The sequence below is a fragment of the Drosophila yakuba genome, chromosome 2L (assembly GCF_016746365.2).
Source record: "Drosophila yakuba strain Tai18E2 chromosome 2L, Prin_Dyak_Tai18E2_2.1, whole genome shotgun sequence".
Lineage (NCBI taxonomy): Eukaryota > Metazoa > Arthropoda > Insecta > Diptera > Drosophilidae > Drosophila > Drosophila yakuba.
The window spans coordinates 2,784,028-2,797,163 of NC_052527.2; the positions used below are offsets into that span (position 1 = coordinate 2,784,028).

The 13,136-nt window shown below is 41.0% G+C and overlaps 1 protein-coding gene across 3 annotated transcripts; it reads left to right on the forward strand.

Annotated features, from left to right (window-relative positions):
* Positions 1-2,930: 2,930 nt before the first annotated feature.
* On the forward strand, positions 2,931-13,090 carry LOC6526605 (ATP-binding cassette sub-family G member 1). Of its 3 annotated transcripts, none has more exons than XM_015197946.3 (11): positions 2,931-3,043; positions 9,027-9,293; positions 10,281-10,570; positions 10,715-10,860; positions 10,954-11,192; positions 11,343-11,653; positions 11,722-11,890; positions 11,946-12,046; positions 12,127-12,282; positions 12,346-12,554; positions 12,619-13,090. In XM_015197946.3, the coding sequence occupies exons 2-11, from the start codon at positions 9,203-9,205 to the stop codon at positions 12,755-12,757; spliced, it is 1,851 nt and encodes a 616-aa protein (XP_015053432.1). In that variant the 5' UTR covers positions 2,931-3,043; positions 9,027-9,202; the 3' UTR covers positions 12,758-13,090. The 3 variants fall into 3 exon arrangements, with proteins under 3 accessions (XP_015053432.1, XP_015053431.1, XP_002087713.1); XM_015197945.3 differs by having other exon boundaries at positions 2,945-3,181; XM_002087677.4 differs by lacking the exon at positions 2,931-3,043 and having other exon boundaries at positions 8,644-9,293.
* The last annotated feature ends 46 nt before the right edge of the window (positions 13,091-13,136 follow it).

Genomic DNA, 13,136 nt, shown 5'->3' on the forward strand with positions numbered 1-13,136 from the left:
AACGCGATCGCGATCGCATGTCGGCTCAAAGCACGCAGGAAAACGCTGCCGACGGAGCCGCTGACTTCGACGTCGATTTGTGGCTGCCTTTCGCTGATAAGCCACAATTCGTACTCATCTAAATATATCATGAAATATGCATACATAGATACAAAGATACATAGATACAAAAATAGAAAGATACATAGATACAAAAATAAATAGATATAAAAATTCATAAATACAAAGATACATAGTTACAAAGATACATAGATACATAGATAAATAGATACAATGATACAAAGATACAAAGATACAAAGATACAAAAATACATAGATACAAATATACAAAGATACATAGAAACAAAGATACAAAGATACATAGATACAAAAATACATAGATACCAAAATTCATAAATACAAAGATAGAAAGATAGAAAGATACATAGATACAAAAACACATAGATACAAAGATTCATACATACAAAGATACATAGTTACAAAGATACATAGATAAATAGATAAATAGATACATAGATACAATGATACAATCATACAATGATACAAAGATACATAGATACAAAGATACAAAGATACAAAGATACATAGGTACATAGGTACATAGATACAAAGATACTTAGATACTATACTACTATACTAGACTGCTCACAGACTTTGCGTTTTTCGTGGCCTCCAGCGGCAACAGGTTTATGCCAAAAAAAATGGGTATTCCCGAAAGTTAGAACTTTCATAAAATGGGCAACAGGCGAACAGCTTGAGCTGTTTATTAATCGAATACATACGCGTAGATCTTGGTCCATCAATCAAAATGGTAATCAGAGCAGCGAGCCACTCCATGTGTCATAATAATATTTATGGGTTAACAATTAATTAATAAGGCTATCTGTGCAAAACGTGTGCGCTTGCAATCGATTAGCGAGTGCATATTATTACGTTTTAGGTTAGTGGGTAATGCAACAGTTTGGCTTGATTCGATTAAAAATAATCACTCATTATTGAATTTCCATCAATTACTACGGTATTTGCACCTTTTTTATGGAATTCAGCGGATGTGGTAAACTTTGCCCATCGCATTATTATTTTACAAAAGTACAGATTGCCAGCAGGCAGCTATGCATTCAATAGTCACAAATATTTGTATTATTGGTCTGGATTACTATTGGAAGTAGTAATCAAGGGTTTTATGTGCTCAGCAGAATTAATTTGATAAGCCAATCAATAAACAGGTACACACAACTTGCAGCAAGCTCAATATTAATCTAATAGTGCAGCACAGGAATGTATGGGTATTCGATTTGCGACTTGAATAGATCATCGCGTATAAATAGTACTAGAAATTGGACTTATCTCTGCAACTTAATCCCGGCTAATCAGCCGTCCCAGCTCACGTTTTTGAAGGGCTTAAGGTCGTGAAACGCACTGTATGCCCATATATATATATATGGGATAGGATATATATAATGTGGCACAACGATAACAATCAACAAGCGCGAGTATAGAGTATTTGTTTCTATTACGTCCATTATTATTGAAGTGCAAATAACTGTATTCCCCTGGGCGGGGCCCACAAATATGGGGTCGTATATCATGTCGAACCCCAGATATGTAACCCTTTTTTGCAGCCCGATAAGATCGCCTAATTAAAAGGGTAATCGAAGGGGCGGAAAATGCCATATGCCGAATGACATTTATTGTGTGACGATGCCAAGTGCCACTGGAGTTTAAAGCCGCCAAGTTGGAATTCCCATAGACAGCTTGCTGAAATATTTATAGTCAAGTGTAATTGCCTATTATTAATCCACTGCATTGGCAATTACCATTCACGTATTGGCGCATTCGCGTATTAGAGGTGTGAACAAATTAGTTTTGAGTTAATTTGTTGAATTTGTTGAATTTTTCCAATGCATTCACCGCTTGTCTTTCACCCACACCAAAGGTTGAGCTGCGAATACGAATACATTAATCCCTTTCTCACCATGCGTTTGCATTTTTCGCGTTATCAAACTGCAAGTGGCAGTGTATTGAAATCGTCAGGAATAATGCGCACTTTGCCCGGCTATATTTTTGTATTTTGATAGGGCACCTATAGTAGAAAGGGTTCTCAAGCGATAATTCGCAGAAGCTACCGCAAAACAAAAAAAACCATATTCAAGTTCAATCATATTCAGTGTGTCTAAGCTCGTTTCTCATACTCGTACTTGTATGTCAAGTCGAGCAGCCGAGTAATTCTCTTTTTGAAACGGCTGCTTAACTTCGACCTTCTGTGTCACATTATCACTGATTATATAATCAGCGCTAAGCACTAAATTACAGAGTGTGTGTGTTGCATGGACAACATCAAACGTGAATGGATCTCGGCTGAAAAGGAAATATAATAGATCTCAACTGGCTGCCAGATAAAGCTGCAAACTCTATGACTTGCGGAACTGAGCGGAATGAAATGTCAGTTGAATTTATGGAACATCTGATTGTGCACTGCAATTAAAATAATATTAACATTTATCTAAGAATCAGAATAAAAGCAACAAATAGATTAAAATATTTGTAAACTGAAGTAGTGTAAGTTGCTGATTATAAGCAGCAAGCTATCGCTGCAAGTGTGAGTACCCTTTGAAAGAGTATTTGACAAAAATGCGAATTGTGCATTTTGCACATTGTCCCAATCTGCGAGTATACTGAGAATCGAATTTGATTCGCCGCACAAATCACGCGGCATATCATAAACAATGGGGCCGCAGCTTGAAGAAGCTCCGAGCGAGCGCTTTTTATTAATAACCTTAGGTACAGTGGGCCCTGCCAGTGGATGAACTAACGTACCGCTCTGCGGTTATATCCATATGCACGCTGGCGCCGGCAAAGGCTTCGAAAAATCAACTAGTCGAGCGGGCCGCGTTGTACTTAGCCAGTCGCTGTCTGAAAGTCGCCTCAGTCTCGCGTCGCAATTCGAGCGATTCGGAAGCGTTTTGTCCACGTCCGAGCAAAGAAAGCATATACGAGTATATATATATATATATATTCTTGGCCAGACATATAGATACATATGGTATATGGTTCGGTTCTTCTGCGCGCGTGTTACAAATCAAAAGTTTCAAAAGCTTGCATATTTCTACCCCAAAAATTATAAATAAAATCTTCAATTCTCGCGCCGGTCAAAACAATCGTGTGCCAGCTGTGTTTTTTGGTGTGTGTTCTTGTGTGGAAAATCACGAAAATCAAGAAAATCGCTGTGATCGCATAAGATCTCTCGATCTTATGTTCTCTATTAGCAATTTGTGCAATTTTGTGTGTGAGTCAGCAGAAAAAAAGGAGGAAAATTGTAATCAAAATACGCACGCAAATCGAACGGAAAACCTGGCATCCATCTATTCAAATTTATGCCACAAAAATCGCTTCGAAAAATCGAAAATGCACACCTTTTTGAACTGCGACGGGGAATTGCATTAATTTCCAGCTGTGTTCTATTTCCCATTCTACTCATTTCAATTTTTTTTCTTTTTTTGGCACGTTCCCCGGTTTTCGGTGTGTGTCCCGCTTTTCGGGGCCTTCGCCTCGCTTTCTGGGTCTTATTCTAATTATTTGTAATGAAATCATACAGAAAATAGACCGCAGACACACATCAACAAATGAGGCATAACAATTTATACACGACCAATTCTTCACAGATCAAAGTTCGCTGGGATTTCGGGTGATGCTAGAAGCTAGATGGTTGATGGTGTGAAGAATCTTTCACGGGGACTCCATGTCGGCTACGCAATTACCGCAAGTTAGTAATACGCATACGCCCCGTATATCCGCATGTCATTCGGTTTTAATGACCGAAATGTTTGGACTTGTTCGCCACGGCGTCTTGATCAAATAAACTGGAGTATTTATTTGCATTTTATTAGTCAGCGATTATGCCCTGCCAAATTGTGATGATGATATCACCAGCCGCCATCAGAGCAGCGAGCATGGACATGGCCAGAATGGAATGGTATCAACGCCAAGATGGCCCCACCCTCGCGGACACGACGATGCCATTGTCACCACCGCAGAATGTGGGCCAGCAGGCTCCACTCGGTGGTTGGGACGGCTCTTATTGTGGGTGCTAGTGTGGAAAAGTACAATTTGTAATGCAATACCCACCGCTTTGCATGGGGCTTCAAGTTCGCGCCCCAATCTAAACACAAGTGCAAACAAAGTCAGTCATTTCCCAGGCAGTGAAAGAAAACCGCAAAGAAAATAGCTTCGCTTTCAGCTTTTTTTCTAAATATTTCATTAGGCGGTAATTTTGGAAATTACTACGTTATTGGTATTTATAGTAACTCATTGTATGCCACATAATTATAGATACAAAAGGTGACCTCCAAAGCTGAAGAAGTTCAAATATATGAATTTAAAGTGTGCACTTTTTTCTGCCAGTGCACATGACACACAGAGCATTTATGTGTGTGCTTCGGGGGGGTGGGGGGTCGAGGGTGCGGCTGTGCAAAAGGCTGACCCTCCTTATCAACTATTAGGGCAAACAAACGACTTATCGGTCCTAGAGCGAAATGCACCAAGGAAATGGAAGTCGATCCGATCCCATCCAATCCGAGTTTCTGTTTCCAGCCCAGTTGCCCTTGAGTTTGGATTCGGATTCGTATTCGGATTCCTCTAATCAGTGGAATAGATGATCACGAGTCAGCAATGTAGCCCAGAGCATAATTTGATTTCGTGTAACCTTGCCTCCACTTAATTTATATATCTCTTGGCCATATGAACGTATATATATTTATATGTATATGAGATGAGAATGCTTGAAATCTTCAGCTGGGCGACAGAAGAATTCTATTTTCGTATTATAAAAGCATGAATGAGCGTCACTTGGTGGTGTCTCCCAGTTGTATTCATCTCTTGTCTAGAGAATTGTGTTGCATTTCTCGCTGCTATCGCATAAAAGTCTGTTTTCTTTCCAAAAGCTCTATCTATGTGGGGCAGTTGAATTTTTTGCGCTCTTCCAGCGAAGAAGTCTAGACGATAGAATGGAGCTATCAGCAGGGGTCAATTTGATACATTTGCTGATGTAAAATGTAAAGTGAGATATCTGGACTGCAGACTGGGTCTGATTTGCATACCTAAACTCTTTAGATCTAGGAAGTGATTAGCTTACAACTTCATGGCATGGCCAATTATATGAAAGGCTTACAACATTGTTGCCCATAATTATAGCGGCACATGTACATAGTTACAGTATGATCTCAATAAATTAAAAGAAAGAGCGGAAAAGATTGTGGTTAGCACTTTGCCAAAGGCCTTGTGCAGCAGTAGCTCAGCAATATTGGCGATAATTGCGAAAGGAACTGGGGTTCATTGTCCATAGTTTTGGAATTGTTTTGCAAGCTTTCAAAAGGCGTTACTAAATCCGCTGACAGAACCGATGAAAACTTGACACCCTTCCTGAAGTTTTGACAGCCGATAATTGCCCAAGTGGCAAGTGAATGTGTGTGTGTGTGTCTTCTCAGTGTAAAGATCGCCGCATGAATGAGCTACTATATATTTGCATTTGCCTTTGCATTACGTAATTACGTAAGCGCAATAGCGGCTAATTGAATGCAAAACTTTGCATTGCCCGACTGCTAAATCACAAAGGGTTGATAGCAGAATAGTAGACGGTTATAGCATCGCGTTATGCGATTATTTATGTTACTTCGCCACTGATGCCGCAATACCCTCGCATTGCACAAGTGTTGATCATCATCATCATCCTATCATCAGCACATCATCATCATCATCTTGTTCGCCACACACACACGTGCAACGGGTTCGGGAACTTTTCGCATCCGACGGATTGATGGGCAGGCTGTTTCTCTTTCAGCACTTGCCGGTTTGTTTATACCCGTGCGATTTGTTGTGTTTATGCAAGACCAAGATTAGAACGTATTACCGTGTTACTTGTATGCCAGGCAGGCATCTGTTTTTCCTAGTTCCCAGCACCCGGAACAAAAACACTTGTAGATCGAATTGCCAAGTGGAAAGTGGGAGTACTATCGCATGAGTCATGCTACTAAATCGATAAGAAGGTCGCAGCACACAGAAACTGGCATGAAAATGTATCAACAATTTAAAGTAATATCACTTGGAAATGGCATTTATACTTAATATTAATTATCATGCACTTGAATTTAATATGATATTGATCTCAAGAACCAATTGTCTATGCCTCTCATTAGATTGTTTCTTCGAGTGGCAAACGTTGTTTAAACTACTTGACAATTGACAAATTGAATTTCCAGACCTTTCCCAATAGCTAAGCACAAGTATATCAAATTTCCTCACTTTCGAGTTTATCTATAGAATTGCTTTATATTTCCCAGCAAACCGCAGAAACTCCCTATAAAAACCCCCCATGGGTTTTATAGGTAAAAATTGCAAGGTTTTGGGGGAGATCCGCCCAGAATGACTCAATTCAAATGTGGAAAAGTCAAAGGCAATGTTATTACAATTTATTTTAATTGATAGCAAGTGGCATTCCAGTCCAGAGTTCTGACTTCTGAGTTCTGCGTTCTGAGTTCTGCGTTCTGAGCACAAGTGTGTGCCTTCCCAAGAAATGTCTGTGTGCTCGTCGTTGATGTTATTGTTATTGCTATTGTCAATGTTGTTATTATTATTATTATTATTTGTTATTGCCGTTTTGTGCCGATAGTCGGCTGCATTTGTAATTTTATCGAGCCGCGGGTCAGCAGAGGTTTCAATGGCGAAGGTAGGACAGCTATTATTAATTGACATTATTTTTCCCCCAAGCGAATAGATAACCATGGGAGCCCCGCACAGCTGACTGCCCCCCAGTAAGTGGTGGATCATAATGATAACCTCATTTTGTATACAAAAAAAAAAAAAATATTATACCATACTTTATACTTTATTTATTTGAGCGCTTCCGTGCGCGCTGTTTTCATCACTTTTGTTTACCACGCGAAGGTTTTTGTGTGCAGCCAAGTGGCGTACGAAATCTTGAGACATTAATTCAACGGTCACGTAATCAAATTCTAAAGTCCCAATTTGAGACGGACTTTTGTCCATTTTTCCATTCAGAGATGGAATTCCGTGGCGCAAGATTCGCAAAATGCGAAACGAGAACCAAAAATAACACCAATTACAGTGTTCACTTACTTGCCAACTAGAAGTCCTCACACGTTTTTCGGTGTTTTAACTAAAATAAAATTATGAAAATTGCGCTTTTGTAATCAGCAGCTTGGCCTTAATGCAAAGCAATTATTTTAAGGTTGCTAGTTTTAATTGCACGGCAAAGAGCAGAATTACATTGGGCATTACAATGAAGGTTGCATTACAGTTTCATGTAATTAATGTTGGCTTTACCAACTGATGACCCATATCGGGTGCGCACTGTAGTTGCTTTGCCTCCTCTCTCTCTCTTTTACACCTCTTACAACTCTATTCAGAATCACTTTTTCCACGATTGTCGCCAAACCAAACCAGTTTTCATTTTTGTTCTAAGAACTGACCAGCGCAACGTTCTTTTTTTTTCAACCATTTTCAGCGCTTTTGATGTAATTTCGATGTAATTATATGTTTCGCAATTTTAGCCGCTACTTTGTGGCGTTTTGGCAATCTGTTCTGTTTGCTTTTTTGCGGTAATTGTGATCACCTAGTGTGTAAAACCGAGGCTTATGGATGCTACAAACCCATTGAGTCAGCACTGAAAAAAGTATCAGTAATCAGTATTTCAAGCGAGAATATTCCCCAGAAAGTGTAGATCATACCAGTTAACACCATTTGCATACTAACCAGTGAGCCATTCCCTAAAGTCAATCGTAGGGCAATTTTCCCCGAGATCATTACAAGCTGTAATGGGTATATTGCGGGCATATTATTATAACACTAGAGAAACCGAAACTGAAAGTCACGTAGTGGGTGTTTTCCCTGGAATTGAACTACGTGTTCCATGACTAATTGAATAATTTGCGGAAGTTCTTTGAAAACCGGCAAGTGGCGAGAGGTGCGAGATGTACATTTAAATAAAACTTGGAATTTTCTTGCGGTTTGCAAAAGTGTATACATATTTCAAATGTAATGGGAAAAGTAATGAGTGGAATTCTCATAACATTTAAGCACCAGCAGGTGCTTCTCCCACAATCCCCCCAAAATCTCCCACATTCTCACACATTCTCCCACATTCTCCCACTTTTGTTTACAACAAATCACAAGAATAGTATTTCGCACATTAATTTTAGTTGATTTTTTGTGCACACACTTCGGTGTTGAATGTTCTGGTTTTTGGACAAGGCCGTTCGCCGCTTTATAGCATTTAATTTTCATAAATACTATATTTCATTTTCACGCAGGTGTGTGTGAATGGAATAGTAGGCATACCTTGTCCAAAAAACCAAAAAATCGAAACGAGAAAATAGGCGACAATCGCACGACTTACTATAAACTTGAAATTTAACGCCATTCTGACGACTAACTGCGATTGTTGACTTCCAGCGCGTTTTGCATTGCGGCGCTGTGTGGTTTTTTTTTTTTTGATTTGATATGCGAGTGTGCTTAGTGTGCTGCCTGATTATAATTTTTATATACATATTGCTTTTGTTTTAGTGTTTTGCTTTTAAGCTGCGACGGCGACAGCGACGGCGACTGCGACTGCGGCAGAGCTCCCCACTTTTTCATTTTCTGTTGGCGGCGAGTTCTTCCGCAGTTATCAGCTGGCGGCCAACGGGGGCGCATGCGCAGATCGGTAGTTTGATTTTGGAAGCGGTATTTTACTAGTTTTTCCCCCGCGGAAAATTCACAAAGTGTAGGGCACTGTGGGGAAAAATCAAGGGCCTGCCACGGTTCGCCAGTTTTTCGTTACGAAAATCCACGAAATCCACGAACCTTGAGGTCACTGCGATTCGAGACGCGCTCCAATTGCCAATTGGTGTGTTGCTTTCAAGTGATATATATAATTTCGATTCCCAATTTGCAACTGGAAACTTTGGGCTATTGCAAACCAGATGGTTTGGTTACCAAATCAATTATAAAACTGTTTTGTTTCCTGCGCGCAGCCAGAAACGAGAACGATTTTAAAGTGCTCTTCGCCGAATTTGATATGTGTAAATAATGTGCAAAGCGAGCGAGCAAATCAAATAAATATTCCGATAAGCTACCGAAATAAATCAGCGTTGTTCGTAAACGTTTTCGTAAACAGCACGGGAACAATACTCTTGAGAGTACACACAATATGGATAGCAGCAAATTGTTGAAGAATGTCTACGGCATCGACATTCACTTCGAAGATCTCGTCTACCAGGTCAACGTACCCAAAAAGCAAGGTAAGTGGGTAAAACTACCTAAAATGTGTTCTCAAATCAGTTGTAAGGAAGTTAAAACTGTCTAAAATGAGTTTTTAAATTAATAGTAAGAAAGCTAGAACTACCAAAAATATATTTCAAACGTAGGAAAGCTAAAACTGCCTGAAATATATACTCAAATCAATAGTAGGAAAGTTAAAACTGCCTAAAATAACTTATCAAATCAATCGTAAGAATTCCAAAACTGCCTAAAATATATTCCCAATTCAAATCAAATCGTAAGAAAGTTAAAACAGCCTAAAATATATTCCCAAAACAAATGAAATCTTAAGAAAGTTAAAACTGCTTAAAATATATTCCCAAATCAATCGTAAGAAAATCAAAACAAATTACAAAACGACCTTTTTATTAGAGGAACTTTTCTATGAGAGATGCTTTAATCACTTGGGAATATGTATGTGAATAGTTCCATCCATTTCTCGCAGTGCACTCCATTGGCTGCCAGTGCAAATTGACTATCTCTATTAGCACCGAAAGTGTGCCGGAAGAAAAGATCCCGGAGCACAGGTGCTACTCCTTGATAATCCAGAGTCAATAGAGCAGACGATTGCCCCAAAAACGGAGCACATTCCAAGATTGCGCATGAGTCTCAAGTGAAATAAACTATTATGTTTTTGGATTGACCCATTCTGCTGTATAATGTGTGCACTTTTAATGAGCGTCTTTAACTCAAAGCCTGCCTTCTTCATGGCTCCTCGCCTGTTAACCTTATTGTATGCTGGTTAATTGCTGCGATGCAAGCAATACTCGTATCATTTGATGTGGGAGAAGGCTATGGGTTATGATATGGCCTAAACTATTAGGCAATCTGCCAGTTACACAAACTTAATATAAAGGTAGTAACACAACGCAAACTATAACTTAAATGTAATAGCTGCATATATGTATACTAGTTACTAGTACTTAATGTTGCTGCAATTAAGTAATCATCCATTTTCATTTTTACAGAGAAGAAGTCGGTGCTGAAGGGCATAAAGGGTACCTTCAAGTCGGGCGAACTTACGGCCATAATGGGCCCCTCGGGTGCGGGTAAATCTAGTCTCATGAACATCCTCACCGGACTGACCAAATCCGGAGTCAGTGGGAAGATCGAGATCGGGAAGGCGCGCAAGCTGTGCGGCTACATTATGCAGGATGATCACTTCTTTCCCTACTTCACCGTGGAGGAGACCATGCTGATGTCGGCCACACTTAAAATCTCCAACAAATGCGTCAGTCTGAAGGAGAAGCGAACTCTGGTAGGCCATTCAAACACTCTACACTTTCTGCAATAAATAAATTCCAAATTCAAATGGAGTAATTATCCATTAACTTTAAAAACACTCAAAGTTCTATAACCTTAACAAGCCAGAGAATAAAACTAATTGGCGGTTGATTTACAGATCGACTACTTGCTCAACTCGCTGAAGCTGTCGAAGACGCGGCAGACGAAGTGCTCCAACCTGAGTGGCGGCCAGAAGAAGCGCCTGTCCATCGCCCTGGAGCTGATAGACAATCCAGCGGTGTTATTTTTAGACGAGCCCACAACGTGAGTGAGAGGTCCATTGTGTGATCCCCAAAACCAGTTCTACTCAGATCTGATTCCAAATTGACACATTCTCTGACCTTGAATCACCCACAGCGGATTGGATAGCTCCTCCTCCTTCGACACCATCCAGCTGCTGCGCGGCCTGGCCAACGAGGGACGCACCATCGTGTGCACGATCCACCAGCCGTCGACGAACATCTACAATCTCTTCAACCTGGTCTACGTGCTCAGCGCGGGTCGTTGCACCTACCAGGGCACGCCCCAGAACACGGTCATGTTTCTCAGCAGCGTGGGCCTGGAGTGCCCGCCCTACCACAATCCCGCCGACTTCCGTGAGTAGTCCAACTTCCCAGCTGCCCTTCCCTTTTTGATTCCCTTGATTGCTCACTTTGGAGTCAGCAGTAGTCTCCTAATTGGACCTGTTCAATACCCAAGTCAGGGAGAGGGCTAAGGTGTCTCATTAAAGGTGTTAATCATTTCAGTGCTGGAATGCGCGAATGGTGACTATGGTGATCAGACGGAGACCCTGGCGGAAGCTGCCAAGGACATTCGCTGGCGATACGATCAGCAGTTGATGCAGGGCGAGGCTGGCGATGCGCCCAGCGAGACGCAGGTGGCCAAGTTCAACGAATCCCAGTCACCGGGTGGCCAGTTGCAGGCGCAGGTGCAGAAGATCGAGATCCAGAACATGGAGTCCTCGAAGGATCTGACCAAGCACACCTATCCGCCCACGGAGTACATGCGCCTGTGGCTGCTCATCGGCCGCTGTCACCTGCAGTTCTTCCGGGATTGGGTGAGTTACCTTGCCTCTTTCTCTCACCTGTTAATTTACTTAATTGCATATTTAAACACACTTTGCAGACGCTTACCTACCTGAAGCTGGGCATTCATGTGCTCTGTTCCATTTTGATTGGTTTGTTCTTCGGCGATTCGGGCAGCAATGCCACCAAGCAAATATCCAACGTGGGCATGATCATGATCCACTGCGTCTACCTCTGGTACACCACCATTATGCCGGGCATTTTGCGATGTAAGTCGGGTTAGGAATGGCTATATGGCATACTATATACTAAGGCGTATTACAGATCCCGCCGAAATAGAGATCATCCGGAAGGAGACCTTCAACAACTGGTACAAACTGCGAACCTACTACCTTGCCACCATCATCACATCCACGCCAGTCCACGTGAGTCCTTCTCCAAATCTTCCATCTTTTCCAAATCACTATTGAATATATTAAAATATATTTTCCTACACCTTTTTTAGATAATCTTCTCGACGGTGTATATAACGATAGGGTATCTGATGACGGATCAGCCCGTGGAGATGGAACGATTTGTCAAGTATCTACTCAGTGCGGTGGTGATCACCATCTGTGCGGATGGTCTGGGCGTCTTCCTGGGCACCGTGCTGAATCCAGTGGTAAGTGAAAACCCCATTAAACCAAAGTTATCCTCCATTTTTCACTACAAACTTGCTTTGCAGAATGGAACTTTCGTTGGCGCCGTTTCGACGTCTTGCATGCTGATGTTCTCCGGCTTCCTCATCCTGCTGAATCACATTCCGGCCGCCATGCGGTTCATGGCCTACATATCGCCACTCCGCTACGCACTGGAGAACATGGTCATCTCGCTATATGGCAATCAGCGTGGCCAGTTGATCTGCCCGCCCACGGAGTTCTATTGCCACTTCAAGTGAGATAAATATATATATTAAATATTAAATATTTATATCAATAATTTTTTATTGTTTCTATAGGAACGCTGTGACTGTCCTGCGACAATTTGGCATGGAGGGCGGCGACTTTGGGCACAACATCATCATGATCCTCATCCAAATAGCGATATTCAAGGTTCTGGCCTACTTTACGCTGAAGCACAAGATCAAGACGAACTGAAAAAGGGGGGGCTATGCTTCTTTTAGTTCGCTTTTAGTATTCGGCTTAATTTGAATCGAATGTGATTTTATGTTACTTATGTATGTATATCGCTTAGTTGCAAGTAAACCCAAAACTTTTTATATACCGGCGTGTGATACTTTAACAAATGCAACGGACCATTGCAATCAATATGCGAGTGCCAACTGTTGCGGCAACCTCTAAGCATAGCGAATCATAGTTTTTATACTGTTTATGTATGGATAACTAACCTTTATATATTTACGTGTAATTACTTGTCTAGTTAACCTAATTGTAAGAGAACCAACGAAATAAACAAGAAGCTTAAGTGAATGAGCTGCTCAAGTTATTTTATTGCAAAATGGGATATTAATCTGGG